Genomic DNA, 21,710 nt, shown 5'->3' on the forward strand with positions numbered 1-21,710 from the left:
CTTCCTTCCTTCCTTCCTTCCTTCCTTCCTTCCTTCCTTCCTTCCTTCCTTCTTCCTCTCTCTCTCTTTCTTTCTCTTTCTTTTTTATTTGATATTTGTAGCATCTTAGCAATAGTGTCTTTTAAGTAGTGGGATATAATACAAGTTTGACAACTTGAAGTCATTTCAGCTTTTGCTGTTCACCACATTTTTATGAGCGACATTAGTAGCTTGGATAATGACCAGAAAGGATATGATAAGTATAATAAAAGACCTCAAATTGATACTTTATGAAAATTGGTTTTAAAGAACTGGGGATGTTTACCTTGGGGAAAAGAAGAGAAGATCTAAGGAAAGGAGGGATGATAGGAGATTTGAAAGACCATCATAGGAAAAAAAAGTTTGATATTTAGAATATTGATAGTTGGTGTCAGAAAAAAAGTAGCAACAAGAAAACTTCCTAGTAATTAGAGCTGTCCAAAAGTAGAATGGAATGGCCCAGCAAAGATTGTGGGCTCTCCTTCATTAGAGGTCTTCAATAAAACTCTGCATGACTTCTCATTGAGCATACTATAGATGGGTTCAGTTGGAGCTATAGATTGGATTAAATGGCTGTAGTGAGTTCAAATGTTGGAGTTCTTGTTCTTCTCAAAACACAACCGGTTTAGCTTAGAGCCCTCCGGATGTCTCCAAATCCAAAGGTTCTGTCCTTCAGCCTCTGCCTCTGCTTTCTTCAGCCTCCAACCAACACAGAGATGGAATGAATCACTTGGGGCTCGGCTATCTTTCTGGTGAGTCTTTCAGACCAGCTTGGTCTCAGTGGGGGAAGTGCAGGAGCCCAGCCACCAGCTACAGTGGTGTGAGATGAAGATGAATCTGGTTGTCCACTGAACTCTCCACTCGTAGCTTTATCCTCTGAAAACTCTTTGTCTGCCACCAGCCAGCCAAGTGCAATATATTCTGCCTTGCCTCGGAAAGAGGGCTTCTGGCGTAATTCCGCTGAAATCCGTCAAAGTGCTCTCTGCACCAGAGTCGCTCCTCTCGAGTCCAGCTGAACTCTCCTCTGCGACCAGCCAGCCAAGAGGAAAAAATGTATTCTGGAATGGTTCTCTCGCCTTATATGTGAATCTTCTGAGAGAATGGGATTATGGGTTTTCTCCCATAGTGCTCTTTGGCCCAAAGAGCTTTAAGGGAGGTGTGAACTCCCTTGAAGTTAGAAAGTTTACTTTGTGAAGCTGGCATACTTGTGAACTCCAATGAGTAAAGGTGTGAACACAAGCCTTGTATTAATTAGTTCTACTTAGTACCTTGTTTCAGGTCCTGGCCAAAATCTTCTTGTAAGATTAGATCAACTCTAATTAGTTAGCAGTTAGTAAGGATTCCAACAAATGGCTAATGAGATCTTTTATAATTTAGTGATTTTGAAAAATAAAATTTCTTTTGTCAAGGAAATCTTATTCTTTTAATTACCTAAAAAAGACTGAAGTGTGAGAGTTGAGGGCATATCCCTTGGGCATGTGACACTTCTAATTCAGCCCAGTTTACTCTTTAATAGCTTCTGAATTCATCTTTGAATATTATCCTTCAAATTTTTTTTTGTGGTTGGTATAACTAGATACTAAGTGGTCGTGATTTCCACCCCCCCCCCTTTTCTTTTCTCTTTAAAAAACACATTGCTTCTGTTAAGTTGTATCTGAAGCTGGAGTAAAGTTCTTTGAATTTTCCAAAGATTTGATAATTAAAAGTTGTATATTTGAAGACCTGGTTTATATCTTCATATCTTTTGGTATATTGATTTCTTTAAAATGCTCCTTGTTAATAAATGTATCAGTGTTTATCATTAAAACCTCAATGTCATAAGAGAAGTGATTAGACCCAAAGTGACCAATTAATTTCCTTGTTTACATTTCTGTACAAATTCTAACCCCCTCCCCAAATAAATTCAATAAAATTTTACATTGACACTAGAAATGATGCTTAAAGTAAGATACAAAACTCAAAAAACAGTGAAACATCATTCACTTGAATAATTCAGTTGAATAATTCACTTGCTGACTTCTGAGTTATGAAGCATCACATAAGAAATTGAACCGTTTTGTTTCTGTTGAAGGCTGGATAATTTCTAAGCTAACAAATTGATGTCTAGTTGAGTTCTTTCAGGGGACTAGCTCTAGTGAGGAGATAATAACATTCTCCACAATTGTCATTTATAGAGTGTTTGGGGATTTAAAGCCAATTAATAAAATTTATTAAGTGCCTACTATGTTATTGTGTTACTTTTCCTAGAACTTTACCCACTGAACGTCATTTTGAGCCTCAACTGTGAGGTAAATATCAGAGATATTATCGCCCTTTGCTACAGACAAGGGAATGGGGGTTCAGAGAAGTATATTGACTTTCCTAGAGATGACAAAGCCAGGAAATGTCAGAGGCAGCATTTGAACCCACTCTTCCTGACTCTAAACTCAGCATGCCATGCTGTGTAGTATGATATGTAATTAGTGGATCAATTTTTTTTTTGGTAAATATGTGTTTCTAAAGCACTTGAAAACAATTTATTCACTTTCCATCCTATTTACACTGTTAATTTGCTTAGCAACCCCTTTTTATTCATAGATAGTGAAAAGGCAACCGTCAACCCAACCTCTCTTCCAGTTATCACACATTCCAAATGAGCAGGGTTGGAATTAATGAGGTCTTACTGTAACTCCCTCTCACTTTCAGCTTGCTGACAGAAATTGGGAAATAACCTAAGAATCAAGTGTGGTTTTATAAGCACTTCCTCCACCCGTTTTCTTCACTTAAAGCAGACTCCCTTATTATATTGTTCCCTTTGTAAAAGAGGGGGAAAAACCTGCAAAAACAAACACTGAATTATTGAGGAAGTTTGTTATTGTTTTGTTGTATAACTAGCTTATTAAAGTTGTAGGGGGAGGCCTCTGAGGAGAAGTCCAAGGAATTACCATGTGACTTTTCTTGACCCTTTCAGAAAGAGATTGAAGAAAGTTATTGTAATAATGATTGTAGCAGATCATCTAGCCCATCTATATGCAGGCAGATGAGATGGATATATGTAAGATATGATCCATGTTTACTAAGATGTGATCCATGTTTACATTATCCAAAAGGCCTCTTGCCTCCATATCACTGTCTCTCTTCTAGACTTATAGCCACTTGAAAAATATATCATGTTCCATTCCTAGAGGTTAAAATACCTAATTGAATCCTAGAAATGACTGTGAGAACTCTAATTATCTTTACCCATGATACCTTCTGTGAAATTAATTTATTAGATTAGAAAGGTATCATCTACTAAATTTCTGAGGTAATGGGATACCAGACAGTTAAGTTTTGATGATGTCTGGTGGAGAACCAGAACTCTGGACAGTGAGAAGAAATGAGAGGAAAGCAGAGTTCAGGAAAAATTACCTTTAAAGTGCCATATGGGATAGTATATCATATTGTGTTTCTACTTAAAGAACACTGACTATAAAGTCAGAGAACCTGGGTAGAAATCTTCTCTCTGAATGCTTACACTAAGTCTTATGTGACTTTGCCACTCCCTTGACCTTTGGTTCTTGATCCTCTTAATTTTAGGGCTTTCCTTGAGTTGATTAACTCCTGTTTTGTTTATATGCAATTCTTATTAATCTGTTGTGTTCTGTGTGTTCTAGAAAGGAATTTCTGGCCAGAGAAGAACTAGAGAACATTATGAAATGCAAAGTAATTTTGATTATATTAAATTAAAAAGGTTTTATACAAATAAAACCAATGCAGCCAAGATTAGAAGGATAGCTGAAAACAGAAAAAAAATTGCATCCAAATGCTTCTGATAAGTCTCATTTCTAAAACTCAAGTTTATAAGAATATAAGCCATTTCCCAATGACTAAATGGTCAAAGGATATGAACAGACCATATTAAAATCATTTCTAGTCATATGGAAAAATGCTCCAAATCACTATTGATTAGAGAAATGCAAATTAGAACAACTCTGAGGTATTACTTCACACCTTTCAGATTGGCTAGGATGACAGGAAAAGATAATGATAAATATTGGAGGGAATGTGGGAAAACTGGGATACTAATATGTTGTTGGTGGAGTTGTGAACTGATCTAAACATTCTGGAAAACAATTTGGAACTATGCCCAAAGGGCTATCAAACTGTGCTGACCCTTTAATCCAGCAGTATCTCTTCTGGGTCTGTATCTCAAAGAGATCTTAAAGGAAGGAAAAGGACCAAGATGTGCAAAAATGTTTGTAGTAGACCTTTTTGTAGTGACAAGATACTGAAAATGGAGTGGATGTTCATCAGTTGGGAAATGGTTGAATAAGTTATAGTATATGAATTTAATGGAATATTATTATTCTATGAGAAATGATAAGCAGGCTGATTTCAAAAAAGCTTGGAAAGACTTACATGACCTGAAGCTAAATAAAGTGAGTAGAATCAAGAGAACATGATTACATGATGATCAACTGTGATAGACTTGGTTCTTTTCAACAATGAGGTGATTGGAAGCAATTCCAATAGACTTCTGATGGAAAGAGCCATCTGCATCCAGAGAAAGGACTATGGAAACTGAATGTGGGGCACAGCAAAGTGTTTTTGTCTTTTTTTGGTGGGGTTTTTTTTCATCATTTTTCATCTTTTGATCTGATTTTTTTTTGCACAGCATAATAAATGTGGAAATGTGTTTAGAAGAATCCCACATATTTAACCAAAAAAGAAAAAAAAAAGACTTAATTACCTGAGTTTTCAATCATGCAAAGTAGCATAGAAAAAAAAAAACCATGAAAAAAGTGATGATTTCCCTTTTTCTTTGTAGCTCTTTAGTATTATAATAGTGTGTTTATGTGCACTAGGTTCTTAATAAATATTAGAATTTGAAAAAAAGTCGGGACTGTCTTTTACCTTTGTTTTCTAACTTAAGTGGTTCCTGGCATATAGTATGCACCTAATATTTATTGACCAAATGACCTGTAAAATAAAAGGTTGGGATAGTTGACTTCTGGGGGGCTATGATGTAATTAATAATAAATATGATTATTAGAATACAAGGCATAGAGGGGGAAGAAGAAACAAATTCATCTCACTGGCTTTACTATATCTGCTCAGGTCAGCCCTGAGAATCTTCTCTAATCTCTATGCACCAAAATGGTCAGGACTGTTGATATTTTCAAGAATATATTTCTCTCTCCCCTTCCCACGCTCTTTTTGTCTTATCAGACTTCCCAAAAACAAATATGCTCACTTAGAAAGGTGGGTCCTGCCTCCACTGTGTTTGTGGGCAACTCTCATACCATTCATTGCCTAGAAGCCATAATTCTATGGAGCACCTTCAAATACAAATAAGTAGCTGTTTATTAATGTGTCATGAAATTACCCTGATGACTTAGAGATCGAGGTAGGAGTCCCCTTTTAATTGAAATCTGTATTTTTTAAAAGAGTCATTATTTTTAAGATCCATGAAGTCTGTGTTGTGATTTATAGGAAGTATCCAGCTACAGCTGGTGCACTTCTGGATGTTTTATGGCAGATTATTCTCAGATTACCCTTTAATGCAGAAAGGTTTGCCTGTTGTCTAAGCTTTCTGTGTCATAGAGAAACCGTTCAGACTTGATATGAAACAGCTGGTGGAATCAGCTGTAAGCAGAAGTCGTATTTTAAGGTAGGCTGTAAGAGAAGTTTTCATAGCTGGGATGGGGGGCAAGGAGTGAGGCAAAAGTTAAATCTCCCCTCACTATTTAGAAGTGATTTAATTTAGTCATTAACAAATTATGCAAATTAGAAGAAGGACCCTGAATGTGGTGTTTGTTGTGGAACATTGGGGGCCCACAGCTGTGCAAAGGGAGATGGGGGAGATGGGATTTCCTCAGGATGGCTCTGGCTCAGAGAATGGCTGCATAAAGCTCTTAGTGACCCCCGAGGCACGAAGGTTCACCTCAGGCCCTGAGAGGTCAGAGGCGACTCCCAGGCCCTGCCTCCCTCTCTATCCTCAGGGTCCCTGCTGAGCCTGACAACAAGAGAGCCAATTGTCAGGGTGGTTTCCTTGCTCTTTGTCTGGGGCCCACTCTTTGTATGAAGAGTTCTGTATGTGTGTGTGTGTGTGTGTGTGTGTGTGTGTGTGTGTGTGTGAGAGAGAGAGAGAGAGAGAAAGAGAAAGAGAGAGAGAGAGAAAGAGAGAGGGGAGAAGAGGGTAGAGGGGAGGAGGGAAGGAGAGGGAGGGAGAGAGGAGGGAAGGAGGAAGAGGAGAGGGAGAAACAGAGAAGGAGAGACAGGGAGAAACAGAAGGAGAGACAGGGAGAGAGAGAGGAAGGGGAAGGGGGAAAGAGAAAGAAAAAGGCAGAGAGACGGGAGAGAAAATGAGAAAGGGAGAAGGAGGAAGAGGGAGAGGGAGAAACAGAGAGAGGAGGGGGAAGAGAGAGAAGAGGGGGAGAGAGAGGGGCTGGAGAGGGAGGGAGAGAAGGAGAGAGAGACAGAGAGACAGAGACAGAGGAAAGAGTGGGAGAGAGAGGAAAGAGTGGGAGAGAGGGAAGGAAGAAAGGAGGGAGGGAGATAGAATTAGAGACATAGAGACAGGAGAGGGACATAGAGAAGGAGAGAGAGGAAAAGAGGAAGGAAAGGGAGAGACAGAGACTAAGATGCACACACACACACACACACACACACACACACACACACACACACACACCTGGAGGAGGGAGAGAAACAGACAGACAAAAACAGAGGGAAAGAGAGGAGAAGAGATATAGAGAACAAGATTAAGAAAAATGAACAGAAGGATTGAGAGAGAGAATTCCCCTTTTTACTTCAGAGAGACAGAAGGAGAGGGACACAAAATATAAGAGAGTTATTGGGGTAAAAAGATTGAGAGCTTGAGGAAAAGAGATGAAAAAGAAGGGGGAGGAAAAGAAAGATTAAAAATTTTTTGAGAACACTTTAAAAAAAAACAACTTTATGAAGTCAAGGGGCCTAAGGGAGGGAGAAAAGTGCCAATTCATTGTGCTTAAATGGAGTGAACGACTGCAGGTCTTTGAGGTTAAAAAGGCCATTCAGTGCCACAGTTCTAAAATCAGACTCTTCATACTTAGCCAACTTGTTTCAGTCTGGTACTTACTTGCCTCTAAGAGGATCCCTCCCCCCTTTTTCTTTGTGATCTATTGGGTATTTTGTAGAGGAGCAGTTTAAAAGTGCCCCCTTCTGAAGCCTTCATCTGTTAATCTGTGGGCCAGTCTCTCCACCGCAGGGTTCTGAGATAACTGTCCTGTGAGGATCACAAAGGCTCTGCAGTATGGAGTTCTGACACCTACTTATTACATGAGCTAGGGGAGTAGGCTCATTAGATCCAGTGCATTGTGAAGGGTAATTTAAGCCACATTTCCACCAGGGCTGTTTGGTCTGACTGCAAATGTGCCAGCTATAAAAAGAGCCACATTAAAGGAGTTAGCAGCTGAAATGTTCAAGCCTCCCTTGGTCACTCTGCCTCTGATTCATAAACTGGTCTCTGCTTGCCCTGGGGCCATGGCAGCCATCCTGGAAAGGGTTAAATAGCAAACCCTTAAGGAGACTGTTTTAATAGATGCCAGCTTTAGAAAGGTAATTGTTATGGCCTTGGGGCAACAGACACACATCATGATGGTATATTTCTTCCTTCCCACTTTCTTACCAAGCTGTTTTTTTTTTTTTTTTTCCTTTTTTTTTTGGAGGAGGGGGTGAAAGGAGTGTCCTTTTTCAGTGGTGATCAAATTTACTAGATTTCAGCACAAGCAAAAACCTAATAAAAACGTTAAATAAAAGTCCACTTTTAAGAACTCCTCTCCCATCCATGTTTTAACAAGTGCAGCTGCCCAGTTGACAATATTTCCTTTTTTTCTTTGTTTTTCTCCCTTCTCTTGCTAGTTTCTTTTTTTTTTTTTTTCTCCTAGGAAAAGCTGATATTTCAACGGTGGAAAAACCACCAATTAAACAGTACTCAAAGCTTATCATAATATTCAGTTGGAAAAATTACCTTGTAATTAGCCCAACAGTGATCCAGAACTTATTAGCACCAGGACATGTAAAGTTAGACAGGGCACAGAACTTTGCAACTGCTTCTGCCTGTGGCTTACTCAGCTGCAGCCTCTGGCATCTGCTTTATTTCTTTCACAAAGCCATCTCCAGTTCTATCTCCTAGGTTTAAGTTTTTAATGGCTTTGGGGCATTTTCTTGTTATGTTTGGTTTAGTCTGAAAGACATTATAAGCTCAAGCACTCACGGTCTGGGCTTATCTCTGCAGGTGAGTAGATTGCATGCTTCGCATGTCAAGGGAAAATCAGTTTGATTTTTACATTCTGTGCCTATGTGTAGATGACTCCTTTTGTAGAGCCAGACCTTCTTCCTGATGACAGACTCCTTTATTTCACTGCTGTTGAATTAATGGCTGAGCATTCTGAAGTCATGTGTTAATGCATCATGCTTCAGAGATTCTCTTTGAAGATTTTTATTCAGATCTGTGATCTTATCAATGTAGGGAACTCCCAGTGTGGCTCAGCCATTGGTCTGTAACTGATAATATCAGAGCAGGGTTATTAACCCAGGGAGCCAACTCTCAATTCCCAAGGGACCTGGGGATAGATTTCAGTGGGTCCAGAAACATAGATGGGGGGAAAGTTGCATCTTAATTTCAGTATAATTAATTTCATTTGTAATCCTATGTATTTTATACATTTAAAAATATAGTTCAGAAAATGGGTCCATGACATGGAAAAGATTAAGAAGCCATCTATTAGAAAGTTACCTGGGACACTTTTAGGTTTAATGATTTGCTCCTGGTCATACAATTAGTATCAGAAGCATGGGTTGAAGGCAGGTCTTCCTGACTCCAAGGCTAACCCTCTATCCATTACTATCCACACAGTCTCATACAGAGAGTCATTCATGAGTTTCATAAAATTTACAAGAAGCTATTGTAATATGAGGAAATCTATGGCAGCCTTAACAGCTCTATTTTATATCTTTCAATCTCAGCACTGGAAAATTCTATTCATTAGTCATTGTGTTATGATATTGGACACAAATGGTGATTAATAATATGTCAACAGGACTGTTTCCATGTGATTTTTAAATGTCTTGAATGGCAGGCCCTGATTTAAAGATATTTGACTCAGAGGGGTCCAGTTTCGAAGAAATTGTCTCCCCTTCCTGCCACCAGAAAAGCTACCAATCTGAGATCACAATTCAAGTTAATTTTCCTATAGAAATGATGTTTCTTAATAAATGATGATTGGGGTGCTCTAATGACTCTGCAAGAGAATGTCAATTCAGTTTGAGTAAACAGGCAAGGGGTGAGCAGGATTTTGATAAGATGCATGAGCAGTGGCCGAGGAAATTAAATTGGGATGCAACTGAAAGCATTCCACTGGCCTTGAACGCCAAAGAACTCCCAGAGAATTGAATCACTACTATGTGGTGTTACTCCAGAGGTCGGATACCGTCAGATTTTGCCCTAGAGGCAGCTGAGGGCACAGTGGATAAAGTGTTAAGTCTGAAGTCAAGACCTAATCTAAAGTCAAGTTCAAATTTGATCTCACATACTAGCTGTGTGATCCTGGGAAGTCAATTGATCTTTATTTCCCTCAATTTTTTTAGCTGTGAAATGGGAATAATAATAGCACCTACTCCACAGGATGTTTTTGAAAACCAAGTGAGATAACTCATGAAATGGTTTGCAAATCATAAAAAATATGTCAGCTGTTGTTGTTGTATTTGCAATTTTTATTATAAAATGCAGGGTCTCTAGGAAAAATGGAGAGATTCCCAGGGCATCCCAGAAAATCTGAACTGAAGGTGCTTGATTGACTAATGGTGATGTTCTGTGAATGATTATTTATTTCCATCGCCTCTAGGCTATAATACAACATGACTTGGCATTTAAAGCCCTCAACAATATGGATCTAACTTACTTTTCCATATTGGTTTGAAATGACCCCCTTTCATGTTCTTTGTGTTCCAGCCAAAGAAGAGAAATAGCTGTTCTCTGGATTCTACATTTCTTTTCACAAATTCCCAGATTCTACTCTCTCCTCATCTCTACTTTTCAGCATTCATACTTTATTCAAGGCTCAGCTCAGATGCTCCTTCTTCCTTGAAGAAGTTGTTTCAGTTCTTGTTTTCTTTTCTTCCACATTACTTTATATTATGCTAATTTGTGCCTTTGCTGTATTCCTCCAGTAGAATGGAAACCCTTTGAGGTTGATAAGAGTATCAGTCTAGTATGGCACCTGGAACATAATAAACACTCAATAAAAATGCCTGTTGAATTTAATAGAATTGGGAGGACCTTTGCTTACTAAATTATACTAATTTATAGTTTTATAATTTATTATGCTAATTTGTGTATATCTGTCTGTTTGTCTATCTAAACACTCACTTTATCATTAAGTTCTAGTAGAATTTGAATTTAGCAACACCTAGGCTGATGATTTTGCCCAACCTTCCCTCACTTAAATCTAACTTACTTGCTTTCATGACATCACTTCCCTGATATCTTGGTCCTCTTTGAGAATGAAGCACAAACAACAATTAGCTCAAGAATACCTTTGCTTGACCAGATGATCTTGCTTTATGACGCAAGTGTTCTTACTCTTTAATGTATCCTTTTGGCAGTTTGGTAAAGCTCTGGACCTCTTCTCAGAATGATGTTAAATGAAGAAAATAAAATGTATAAGGTTATAAAGGATAATATTATATTGAAATTCTTATCAAAATACCTTAAAAATACAAGTCTGTGGACTCCAGTTTAAGAAACCCTGCCTTACAGCGAGGAGATGGTTCTAGTTTCCAAGTGAATTGGTCCAATGGTTGGATCCAGATGGAATGAATGACATTGGCTCTGTTTTATAAACTCTGCCAGTGCCTTGGAGAGTATCCTTGAAAATCTGTTATCAATTTCCTGTAGTCAGACAGTTCTAATACCTCATATGCTTTGAATACCAGTTCTTAGCAGTATGAACATATTCTGTCCTAACAGCATTCATATTCCACCCTTAAAATGACCAATGAAGTTTTCACTGTGAAGATGCTACTCTTCCTACTCACAGAACAGTTTCCAATATCATCTGGATGATGCCTAAGGAGGGGTATCCTTTGAGAAGGATGCAAGCCAAGAACCTCTGGATGATATTTTTTTTTAGCAGTTTCCATTATTGAAGACATTTCCAGTATGGCTTCAGTTTCCACACTGATTGGAGACAAATAATAGAAGAGACAGGTACGGGAAACAAGGTTAAAGAGAAAGTAAGAGAGCCATGTGTAGTTTGAAGAAACTTTGATTGGATAAAACTCTTTTGGTTTTTGTTTGTGAATGAGGGGCCCATTTCTCTCCCTATCTTGCCTCTGGCTGTCTTCTCTAACATTTTCTCCAATGACATTTCCACCATATGAGTCTTTGCCCTTTTGTCCTGGAAAGGCTCAAACTGGGGAAGAGTTGCAGTTGCCAAGATGATGGAAAGAAAAATAGGCCTGCAGTTGAACATAGGAAACTTCCTACAGCATACCTTGAGTTCTGTGTTGCCATTCTGCCATGATGTAACCTCTATAAAATTTAAGAATTTTAATTCCAACTCCCACTGACAAATCAGTTCTCTGCAGCTTGCCTATGATTTCTTCAGGGTTCTAGGGTTCTGTCCCTTAAGAGTCGGAGGGTAATTCACTAATGCTATTGGCTTGAGTCTCTACCAGTATGTTCCCCCCACAAGATTATTGATGGAAAATCAATTTAATCATGCAATCTCAATAGCTTTTACAAAGAGATTTTAAGATGATAGACTAAGAACAGTTGATACAAAATATCCCCCTGAAAGTCTATGACACACATTCCAACAAATACATACAGATCCCAGGGGAAAGTGAGCTCAAGCTTAGAGGTTACTCAGAGATCCAAGAAACTTTTTCTCCCATTTGTGGGGTGCTCACCAAGTTCCCCCTTTGGGCATGATACAGCTTCTTTTCTGGGTTCCTTTGTGGAGCCATAAGTCAGTGTTTAGTTTATCCTTGGCTCCTAAAGCAGATATTACCATCATCTGATCTAGGTAGAACACTGATAAGCAGATGGGAAATCCAAAATCTAGCCAACTTTGAAGCTAAGGTTTCTCCTACTCCTCCTCATCCAGATATTTCCTTCTCAGAAATGTACTGCAAAACAACATTTGTTTGAACCTCTTTAATGACTCCTTTCTCAATTTTTGTGATCATTTTATAGATAACTCGAAGTGAAATTTTCTTAAGCTATCTGTGCATGACTCTTATTGCAATGTCTCTCCCTTCCTAGCTCAAAGCTTGGACTGAAGCCTATGATTGATTGATCTATTGATATGTTTTCACCTTGTTAATGTATACTTTATATGTTTATACCTACTAAAGGCATAAAGACTGGCATGGGAATGATTTTGATCTCATCTTAATTAGCATCTGTATTATTTTTTCTCTTGTGCTGAGAGAGAGGTTTATGAAGCCACATAACTGATTTTATTTCTTTGTGAGAAAATTTTGCAGAAGGTATCTCTGCCAGTTATTGACAGCTATAACATACCTAGTTTGCACCCTTATATGAGCACCTTTACTATTGTACTAATCTAAGACATCTTGCCATTGATCCTCTGGATGTGATTTAATTCTATGACTTTATTTCAAGTTATATAAATAATAGAGGTCACCAGCTAACAGATGATATTGATTTCCATGACAATTTTTTGGTTTTGGGATGAGTAGCAGGGTTGAATGGCATTCTGTCTCAGAGCCTCACTGTTTTTTGTCCTCATTATATTCCACATCCTTCTATATTCTGGAGCTTTGGCCACCTGGGTCCATCAGGCTTCTTTCTTGAAAGATCCCTCTCTCACTGCAGCCTTCTCAAATTAGAAGATCCCCTCACCTCTGAAGTTCCTTGCTCTGATAAGTCTTTTCTTTTTGGTATCTCCATTTTAAAGACGGTCTCTTAAGCCAGCCATGTTCACTTCTTCATTCTTCTCTGGGATCTCTCCCAACTTTCCAGACTTCTTTGTTCACTATGCCTATACATGGTGGGGGCGCCTCCCTAAAAATGCTTATCCTACTATCTCCATATTTTTTTTTTGCCTTATGGATAAAAAAGAAACACACTATGTTGCAGCTTGGTCTTTTAAAGTGTTCTTAAATTCTGGTCTTTCTAAATGCTTGTAGGTTTGACTTGTCAGTGGTGAGCCCCAAATTGATGTTACATTCCACCCACTGAATGGATATTTTTACAACTGAAGGTGCTCACAAATATCTTAGAGCTTATATTTCCTTTGCCTCTTGGCCCTGTTGACTAGAATTCTCTGATAGTATTGTGCATAAATTAATGAACAGTATTGTTAACAGTATTAGGAATTGTATCTTTGTTTAACATCTATAAAGTGCAAGCAGGTAATCACATTGTAGGCAAGGTCATTGCCTATAATAATCTGGGGAGGGAAAGAAGAGAAACTTGTACTCATCTCACCTCTCATTTTTAATTCTAAATGCCAAATTTGCATCAGTCAAGAGATGCCACTGGAGAACATCACTGTGAATGTAAATACAAAGTAATCCCAAGTTTATCTAAGAAGATAAAGGTTTGCAGCAGTAAGAGGGTTGCTTCAGTGCCTCAATGTATCTTTATCAGGCAATTGATGCTGTTTATAAATTGAAATCTTTGAATCAATGACTAATGGAACTAGTGGGAAATAGGCTTTCAGTGACTGTACATGGTTTATAAATGTCTTTGTCTTTGGTGAAGCAGGAATTTTCAAAACGATCTCATTTTGGCATGCATTTAGGACTCACAGATTGTAAAGGGTACACTGCAACTTTCTTCAGGGCTTTAGAGTCGACTGTAAGAGGAGAGAGATGTACAGAAGGGAAAATCAAACAGGGGTGTCTACAATCCTGTGAGTCTGTCTAAGAACTGTCAGGACATTTGCATGAGTTGCCATGGATCATGGGTACCATATTGCTTGCCTTTTTAATGGATGGGGGAAGGGCTAGAGGGAGAGAAAATTTGGAACTCAAAATTAAAAAGAGAATGTTCAAAAGAAAAAGAAATCTCTTTACTCTATAAAAGGGGGGGGGGAAGTATCCATGTTTGTGTTAGGTATTATGGGAGAAATTAGCCTCAGGGTGTGAGGAAGGGAAATTTATTGTGTGGATTGTTGATAGGAAATTTAACACTGAGATTCAGTAGAGTGAGTCACTTCAATTCAACAAACATGTCCTGAGCATCTATAATGTGCCAGGCACTGTGCTGGTTGCTGGAGATATAAAGGCAAAAACAAACAATCTTCATCCAAAGGAGATTATATTCCTCTGTGAGGGAGGGGAAAAACATATATGAAATATACAATAAATATTAAGTATATACAGAAACAATATTATATATGCAGATATATGCATATACATGCATATATGTGTGTGTGTATATAGGCATTTATATATAATATAAAGAGAGAGAACAGGAGAAAGAGAGTGTAAAGAGAGAGAGTAAGACCAAGAGAGAGAGAAAGGGGAGGAGGGACAGAAGAGACAAAGAGAGGAAGAGGGAGGAGAGGGGGAGAGAGAAAGGAGGAGAGAGAGTATATGAGAAAGTTGTGTGAGAGTGAGAGAGTACAAGTGCTTTTTTATATGTAATAATAATCAAATGGGGAAAGAACACTATTTACTTCTTGGAAGGGAGAGTTGATCAGAGTAAAAGGAGCACTTGAGCCTGGAAGAAGAGGATTTCCAAGATACATTGATGAGGAGAGGGAGCAATTTCGGTATGAGATATTGCCTATTCAAAGCTATAGAGGCAAAAGATAGATTGTTATGTAGGGAGAATAGCAAATGGGCCATTTTTCTTTTGTGGAACTTAGGGTATGACAACTAGATGGCATAGTGGGATAGAGTCCTTCTCATGGAGTCAGGAGGACTTGAGTTCAAATCTGTCCTCAGAGATTTTCTAGCTGTTTGATCCTGGGCAGGTCACTTAAACCTCTTTGCCTGAGTTTCCTAATCTGCCAAATGAATTGGAGAAAGGAAATGGCAAATTGCTCCAGTATCTGTGCCAAGAAAATTCCAAAAGGGGTCACAAAGAATTGGACAGGATTGAAAATGTCAAAACAACAATAAAAAGGGCATGTTTATGTTGATGGGAGGATGATTTGAACTAAATCTAGAAAAATAGATTAGAATTAGATTATGAAAAGCTTTAATTGAAAACAAAATTCATATTTTATTCTGGAGGAAACAGGGAAGCACTGAAGCATCTCAATAGAGAATATTGTAGTAGAATCTCTCCTTTGGAGTTGAGTATAAGTCTGAAAAGGTGCAACTGGAGGCAGGAAGACAAGTCAGTCAGTCAGTCAACAATCATTTATTAATCATTATATCCCTGACACTGTTCTAAACATGGAGATACAAACAAAGGTAAAAACATAGTCTTTATTCTAAATAATAGCTCATATTTTAAAGGGGGAGATTATAACTAAAATCCCTATTAGAATGTGAGCTCCTTGAGGTAGGAACTTTTTGCCTTTTGTATCCCTTGGCCTTAGCACAATGCCTGGTATATAGTAGGTACTGGATGCCTATTGACTAACTGGCTGCATTTTGTGACTTTTTGGAGTCACAAGGACTTTTTCCTTGACAAAGATACAGGAGTGGTTTGTCATTTCCTTTTCCAGATCTTTTACAGATAGGGAAACTGAGACAAAAAGGTAAGGTGACTTGCCCAGGATCATACAGCTTATACCTGGTCTGAGGTCAGATTTGAACTCTTTCAGACCCCAGGCTCAATGCTCTATGCAATATAGCACCACCTAGCGATCCTGTTGCATAGAGCAGACATTATTATCAGAAAGGTGGAGGAGAACTGATTGAGTCTGGAAGGAAGCCAGGTAAATTCAAAAGCAAAGAAGGAAGACTGAGCAGTCTAAGCCTAAAACATAGCTACCGAAAAGGCATGGAATTAGGAGATGGAGGATTATGTAGCTGGGGTACGGAATATGCTGAGGGGAATGAAATGTAAAAAGACTGGAAAGATAGAAATAGCTTAAATGATGTGCAGAGGATTTTGCTTTTGAGCCTGGATGTAATAGGGAGCCGCTGGAGTTTATTGAGTATGGGAAGAGGAAGGTCAGACCTTCACTTTAGGAAAACCACTACCAATTAGATTCAAGAAAGATTAGAATGGGGAAGAGATGAGAGGTAGGGAGACTGATTAGAAGGCTGTTTCAGTAGGGTAGGCTTGAGGGGACAAAGATTGAACTAGGCTGGTAACCCTGTGGGTAAACAAATGGGGGCATAGGTGTCATTAGAAGTGACAATATTAGGGGGACCTTTATGGTGCAATGGAAGAGCACCAGCCCTGGAATCAGGACCTGAATTCAAAGGTGGCCTCGGGCACTTAACACTGACTGGCTGTGTAACCCTGGGCCAGCCAATTCCCTCATTTAAAAAAAAAAGGAAAGAAAGAAAAAAAAATGATAAGATTTGGCACCAAATTAGATATTATCAATTAGGAGTCAATGTTTCTGAGTGAAACAAAATATGTTCAAGAGAACTGGGGTGTCTCTCTCTCTCTCTCTCTCTCTCTCTCTCCTCTCTCTCTCTCTCTCTCTCTCTCTCTGTCTATATATGAATATAGAGTCCTGCAGATTTTGTGCAAGTGAGCCAATGTGTGTTCTGAGAGAGTATGTCCCAGTGCAAGAATGGGAAAGGAGTTGTATCCCTTCTCTGTTCTATGTTAACAAGCAATACAACATCACAAGACTTATATGAAAACCAGATTTATTATAAGAGAAATGAACATGCATGTGGAACCCAAGGAGTTCATAGTCTTTTTTTTTTAAACAAAGAATTAGGGTTCTTTCCTAGAGTCATACAACTAGTAACTGTTAAGTATCTGAAGCTGCATTAGAATTCAGGTTCTTCTGACTCGGGGCTGGTGCTCTACCCACTGATCCATCCAGCTGCCCTGAATTCACCATCTTTACAGACGTTTGTGTTTTTATGACAGTACAATAAAAGGAAAATAGGAAAGGGCATAGCCTGGGAGGGGAGAGGTGCAGTAAACCCTAGCTTAGGGGAAAAGCAAAGGGATGGCAAAAGCACCATGCTTTTCTCTTGGGAATCATGCCCTTCACACTTAGCACCCCCTCCCCACTACTGAGTGATACCAATTTGGATGCTGATGAAGACTCTGGTCAGATTACTGCTTATCTGAATAGCTCATTCATGAACTCTGTAATCTCCAAAAGGGAGGAGAAAGAATCTGGGAGTCAGAGGCTAGAAGACCTCCAGTACAGTGCGTTCCACTGGGAGTGATGAGATCATCACAAAAAGTTGTTTTCTACAAGATAAAAGGAAATTTTAGAAGAGATTTCCTTAAAGCTGCCTGACCAATAGTATATGTTGTTGTTGAGTCATTTCAATCATGTGCAATTCTTCATGATCCCTTTTGAGTTTTCTTGGCAAAGATACTGGAGTGTATGCCATTTCCTTCTACATCTTATTTTATAGATGAAGAAACTGAAGCAAACAGATTTAAATGACTTGCCCAGGATCACATATCTAATAAGTGTCTGAGGCTGTATTTAAATTCAGATTCTTCTAAGTCTAGGACCAGCACTCTATCCATTTGTTGCCTTGTTGCCCTGCTGTTTGCCAAACTGAATTCAATGTGCCTATTCCCCCTACTGCTGGTGCCTCCCCTCTGAGATTATCTCCCACTTACCCTGAATATATCTTGTACCTATATAGCTATTTGCATGTTGTCTCTCCCATTAGAATGTGAGCATTTGATGGACAAGGGATTCTGTTTTTGCCTTTCTTTCTATCCCAGAGTGTATTTCTTGGCCTCCTATGGACTATCTTCATTCATCAAACCAATCAGATAATTGTCAAGTTTCTACTTCACTCTCTGCCATGTGGGTTGTTTCTTCATCTTTCTTCCACTTAGCTCAGCCTTAATAATAGCACTTAATAAAGGTTCGTTGACAGACTGAGTCATCCAAGGACTTGCTTGGATTCTAGGGTAGAGATTGTAAGCAGCTGTTTCATGGTAGCCCTGGAGAGTGGGATCACATTGCCTGTGATTGGCTGAATTTGTTGAGTTCAGCCACTGATAAATAGACAAGGGATGAACAGGCTTTGAACATGACACAGCTTTCTTGTTGCAAAATGTATTCTAGAAACCAGTACGGAAAACAATTATGGAAATGCAAAGGTATAAAACAGCTATTTGGGAGATAGGATATGGACCTTGAAATTCATAAATATAGTGGATAAAAATTCTGTTGATGTAGAATGGTGGTTTTTCTGCAGTGTACATTCTTAGAGAGTCTTCTGAGAACTGAAAAGTTAAGTGATTCCCTGGTTAATGCAGCTAATATATTTCAGTATTGGGATTGGAATTTGGGACTTCCAAGGCCAGTCTTCTATTTATTTTGTAACAAGGGAATGAAATCATTGTATTATGCCCCTAAGAATGGGTCAAAATCTAAAATTTAAGATCATTGATTTAGTATTAGAAGGTATCTTATTATTTAGTGCAACTTTTCTCTCTGCCCCATTTTATAGAAGAGGAGGATCATAATAGCATATATTTGCCTTTGGAAGAAGTATTAGATTAATGTAGTTCAACCCCTTCATTTTACAGATGAAGAAACTCAGGACCAGATAGGTGAATTTACTTGTCCAAGATTACGCAGGTAGTAAGTAGCAGAGCTGGAAGTTGAACTTGCAAACCTACTGACTTTAAATCCAAGAGACAACATGGCATGGCAGACTCAGTGCTAGACTTGGGATTCAAATTCCACCTCACACACAAGTAATCTAACCTCTCTGAACCCTAACTTCCCCATGTATAAAACGAGAAGTTGGAGTAAATGATAAGACTCCTTTCAGCTCTAAGTTTTTCAGCTTCAAATTGCTGATCCCATGTTAAATAACTTGTCTAGCATTTTATAGCTAGTAAGTGGCAAATTCCCCTTGGATGTGGGAAGAACTCTTCTGTAGCATTCTTAGCAACATAGTTTAGTTTCCTTCTGTGTAAATAGAGTAGCAGCTCCTTGGAGGGTAATCAACAATCTTTCTAGGGGAAAATTCATTCATAAATCGAAAGATTTACTATAATATAGTAGTTAAGTCAGCCTATATATCCTGCCAGTGCCAAATGGAACACAATTGCAAACTATAAAATTACTCATCATATGGATACTCTACATAAAGTTATTTGCGATAGAGAAGAGAGCATCTCACTGCAGGACTCAGGAATTCATAGACCTGTACATACTATATGTTCAAACTCTTTGATCCTTTTTTTTTTTTTTAATCAAACTTCCATCTTCCTCAGAGACAACTTTTCACCCAAGACCTTTTGTTTCTTATACATAAATGCTTGGGATGCTCTAGCAGGAGAGTCAAAGGGAAGTGAAGATTTGATAATTAGCCAGTTAACTTGATCAACCTTGACAGCCTGACTGAATGACCCCAGAGTGCATTTCTTGACCCTGAGTTAGCTGTCTCCATTCATCAAACCAATCAGATAATTGCCAGGTCTCTACTTCACTCTGTGCTGTGTGGGCTGTTTCTCTGTCTCCCTTTCACTTCAAGGGGGAATGCTGGAGGGAGAAAGAAGGAGGGAAAGAACTAGACCTAAAGGCATTTGTAAACTTTTATGCTCTGTCAGCTTCAGATCATCATGACCCCTTCCTTTACTGGGCCAGTGACTTGTAATGTGGAACAGTCTGGGAATGAACCTTGGAAACATTTAAATATGTGGTCATGGGGCCTTTTGGCTTTTTCTGTTTATTTGTTTAAAACTTAAACGTCTTTTATTTTGGAAGCTATCATGAGGGAGACCTTTACTGTACCCTTTAGGCTTCTTTAGCAGTTTTTCAATCTTCAGGATTTCCTATGAATGTTGAATTTATATCAGAGATGCAACATGCAAAATATCTCATCTAAAAAGAACTGAGAGTTGTGCATTTTGTCAGGAATAATTTTTTCCTCCAATGAATTGACTATATAACATTCATTTATTTTGAATTTAAAACATCCTTGACAACATTTAACTTGTTTTTTTTCTCTCTCTCTTTAATTACAGCTTGGTCTGACAATAGCCATTCGCTATAGCCACAGGTAAATGTTTTCTTCTTCTTTTAAGAGGTAGCCCCACCAATTTATAGTATTTGCATTTGATAATGGTATAAATATTTTATTGGCATTATTATGTAGGTATTTGACAAAATGTGTCTGTTAACAAAATAATTATAGGCACTGTTGGTTGGTTTGGTGCTAGGGTGCAATAAAAAAATAGATTTTTGATTGGAGGATCTGGATTTGAATCCTTAGTTTATCTGCTACTTATTACAGATAGGAATTAGGTAAGTCACTTGTTCTCTTTATTCAGAGAAAGAAAGAGAGGTAGTGTATGGATAGAGAGCAGGTCTTGGAGTCAGAAAGACTTGGGTTCAAGTGCCATCTAACAAATACTACCTATTTGATTCTGGGTGGTGATTTAAATTTTCAGTGTCCCAGGCAATGCCCAGGCAGTGTCCCCATAAGTTATAGAATAGTGGGACATTAAAAACCTTTATCACTGGGAGTTTCCTATACTAATGAAATGATAGGTTCAGACTCCATCCAAAACCACTCCAAAAAAACCCACAAGAAAAAAAATTTTTGATGTCCATAAAAATTAATACTCATAGCTTTCTGCATTTTTCCTGGGCCTTAACTATGCAGATTGTTCCAAAAGTCTTAGTGCTATTAGTACAACACAAACATGTGTTTAATGTGAAGAAATCACCTCTCAGCCTTAGTTTTGTCCCCTCACTAGTGATTTACTATTGAATATTCTCAGATTATCTGTAATGTTTACATATCCTTTATCCATAAAGAGAGAATTCTTTTCTTAAACCTATAATGTTTAAGATCTTTTTGTTAGAGGTTGATTGAAGAAGGTAAGAGAAAAGACTAAGAAGCTTCTGATCAGAAAGTAAAAAGTTTCATTTTTGATTCCTGTCTTCTCTGATGCAGCCTGACCTCTGAAGCTGGGTTAGCAGATATGTGTTTTAAGATTGAGTGGGAGGGTAGACACCAAAAACCAACTTTATTCTGAGCATACTATTAGAAGTTGGTTTTTAGGAATTTCAGATCTTCAAAGAACAGCCTCCCCCTTTGCTCTTCCTCCCCAAGCCCATAGACTTCCTTATTGATTCTCACATTACCAAATGTTATATGGGTACAATGGCTAGAACACTGAGTTCAAACCCAGCTTCAGATACTTACTAGCTGTGTGAGCTTGAAAAGGTCTATTCTGTTTGTTTCAACGTTTTCTTCAACTGTAAAATAGGGATGTTAATAGAGGATGAAATGAGGTGATATTTTAAGGCTTTTGGAACCATTCTTGGCACCTAGTAAGAGTTTAATAAATGCTTGCCTCTTCTTTCCCTTCCCCATTTTTCTTTGCATTTTTTTTTGAATACCTCATTCCTATTCTCTTTGCTATCCCATCATGCCCCTGGATTGAAAAGAAAAAGAAAAAGAAAATTATTTTAACAAATATCAAAACAAATGACCATATGCATGTCTCATTCTGCATCTTGAATCCATTGCTCAAAAGGTAGGTTCCTTATAAATCTGCTGGAATCTTGCTTGGTCCTTGCATTGATCAGAGTGATCAAGATTTTCAGAGCTGTTCTTATTCTTTG

The 21,710-nt window shown here is 38.3% G+C and overlaps 1 protein-coding gene across 2 annotated transcripts in view; it reads left to right on the forward strand.

The window, feature by feature from the left end:
* The window catches only part of ACOXL (acyl-CoA oxidase like), a 511,030-nt gene that overhangs the window by 135,056 nt on the left and 354,264 nt on the right, over positions 1-21,710 (forward strand). For both annotated transcript variants that reach the window (XM_051975799.1, XM_051975800.1), the window contains exon 10: positions 20,102-20,136. In XM_051975799.1, coding sequence (XP_051831759.1) covers positions 20,102-20,136 — 35 coding nt within the window. The remainder of the gene's footprint in view (positions 1-20,101; positions 20,137-21,710) is intronic.

Source organism: Antechinus flavipes, chromosome 2, assembly GCF_016432865.1.
Source record: "Antechinus flavipes isolate AdamAnt ecotype Samford, QLD, Australia chromosome 2, AdamAnt_v2, whole genome shotgun sequence".
NCBI classification, from domain to species: domain Eukaryota; kingdom Metazoa; phylum Chordata; class Mammalia; order Dasyuromorphia; family Dasyuridae; genus Antechinus; species Antechinus flavipes.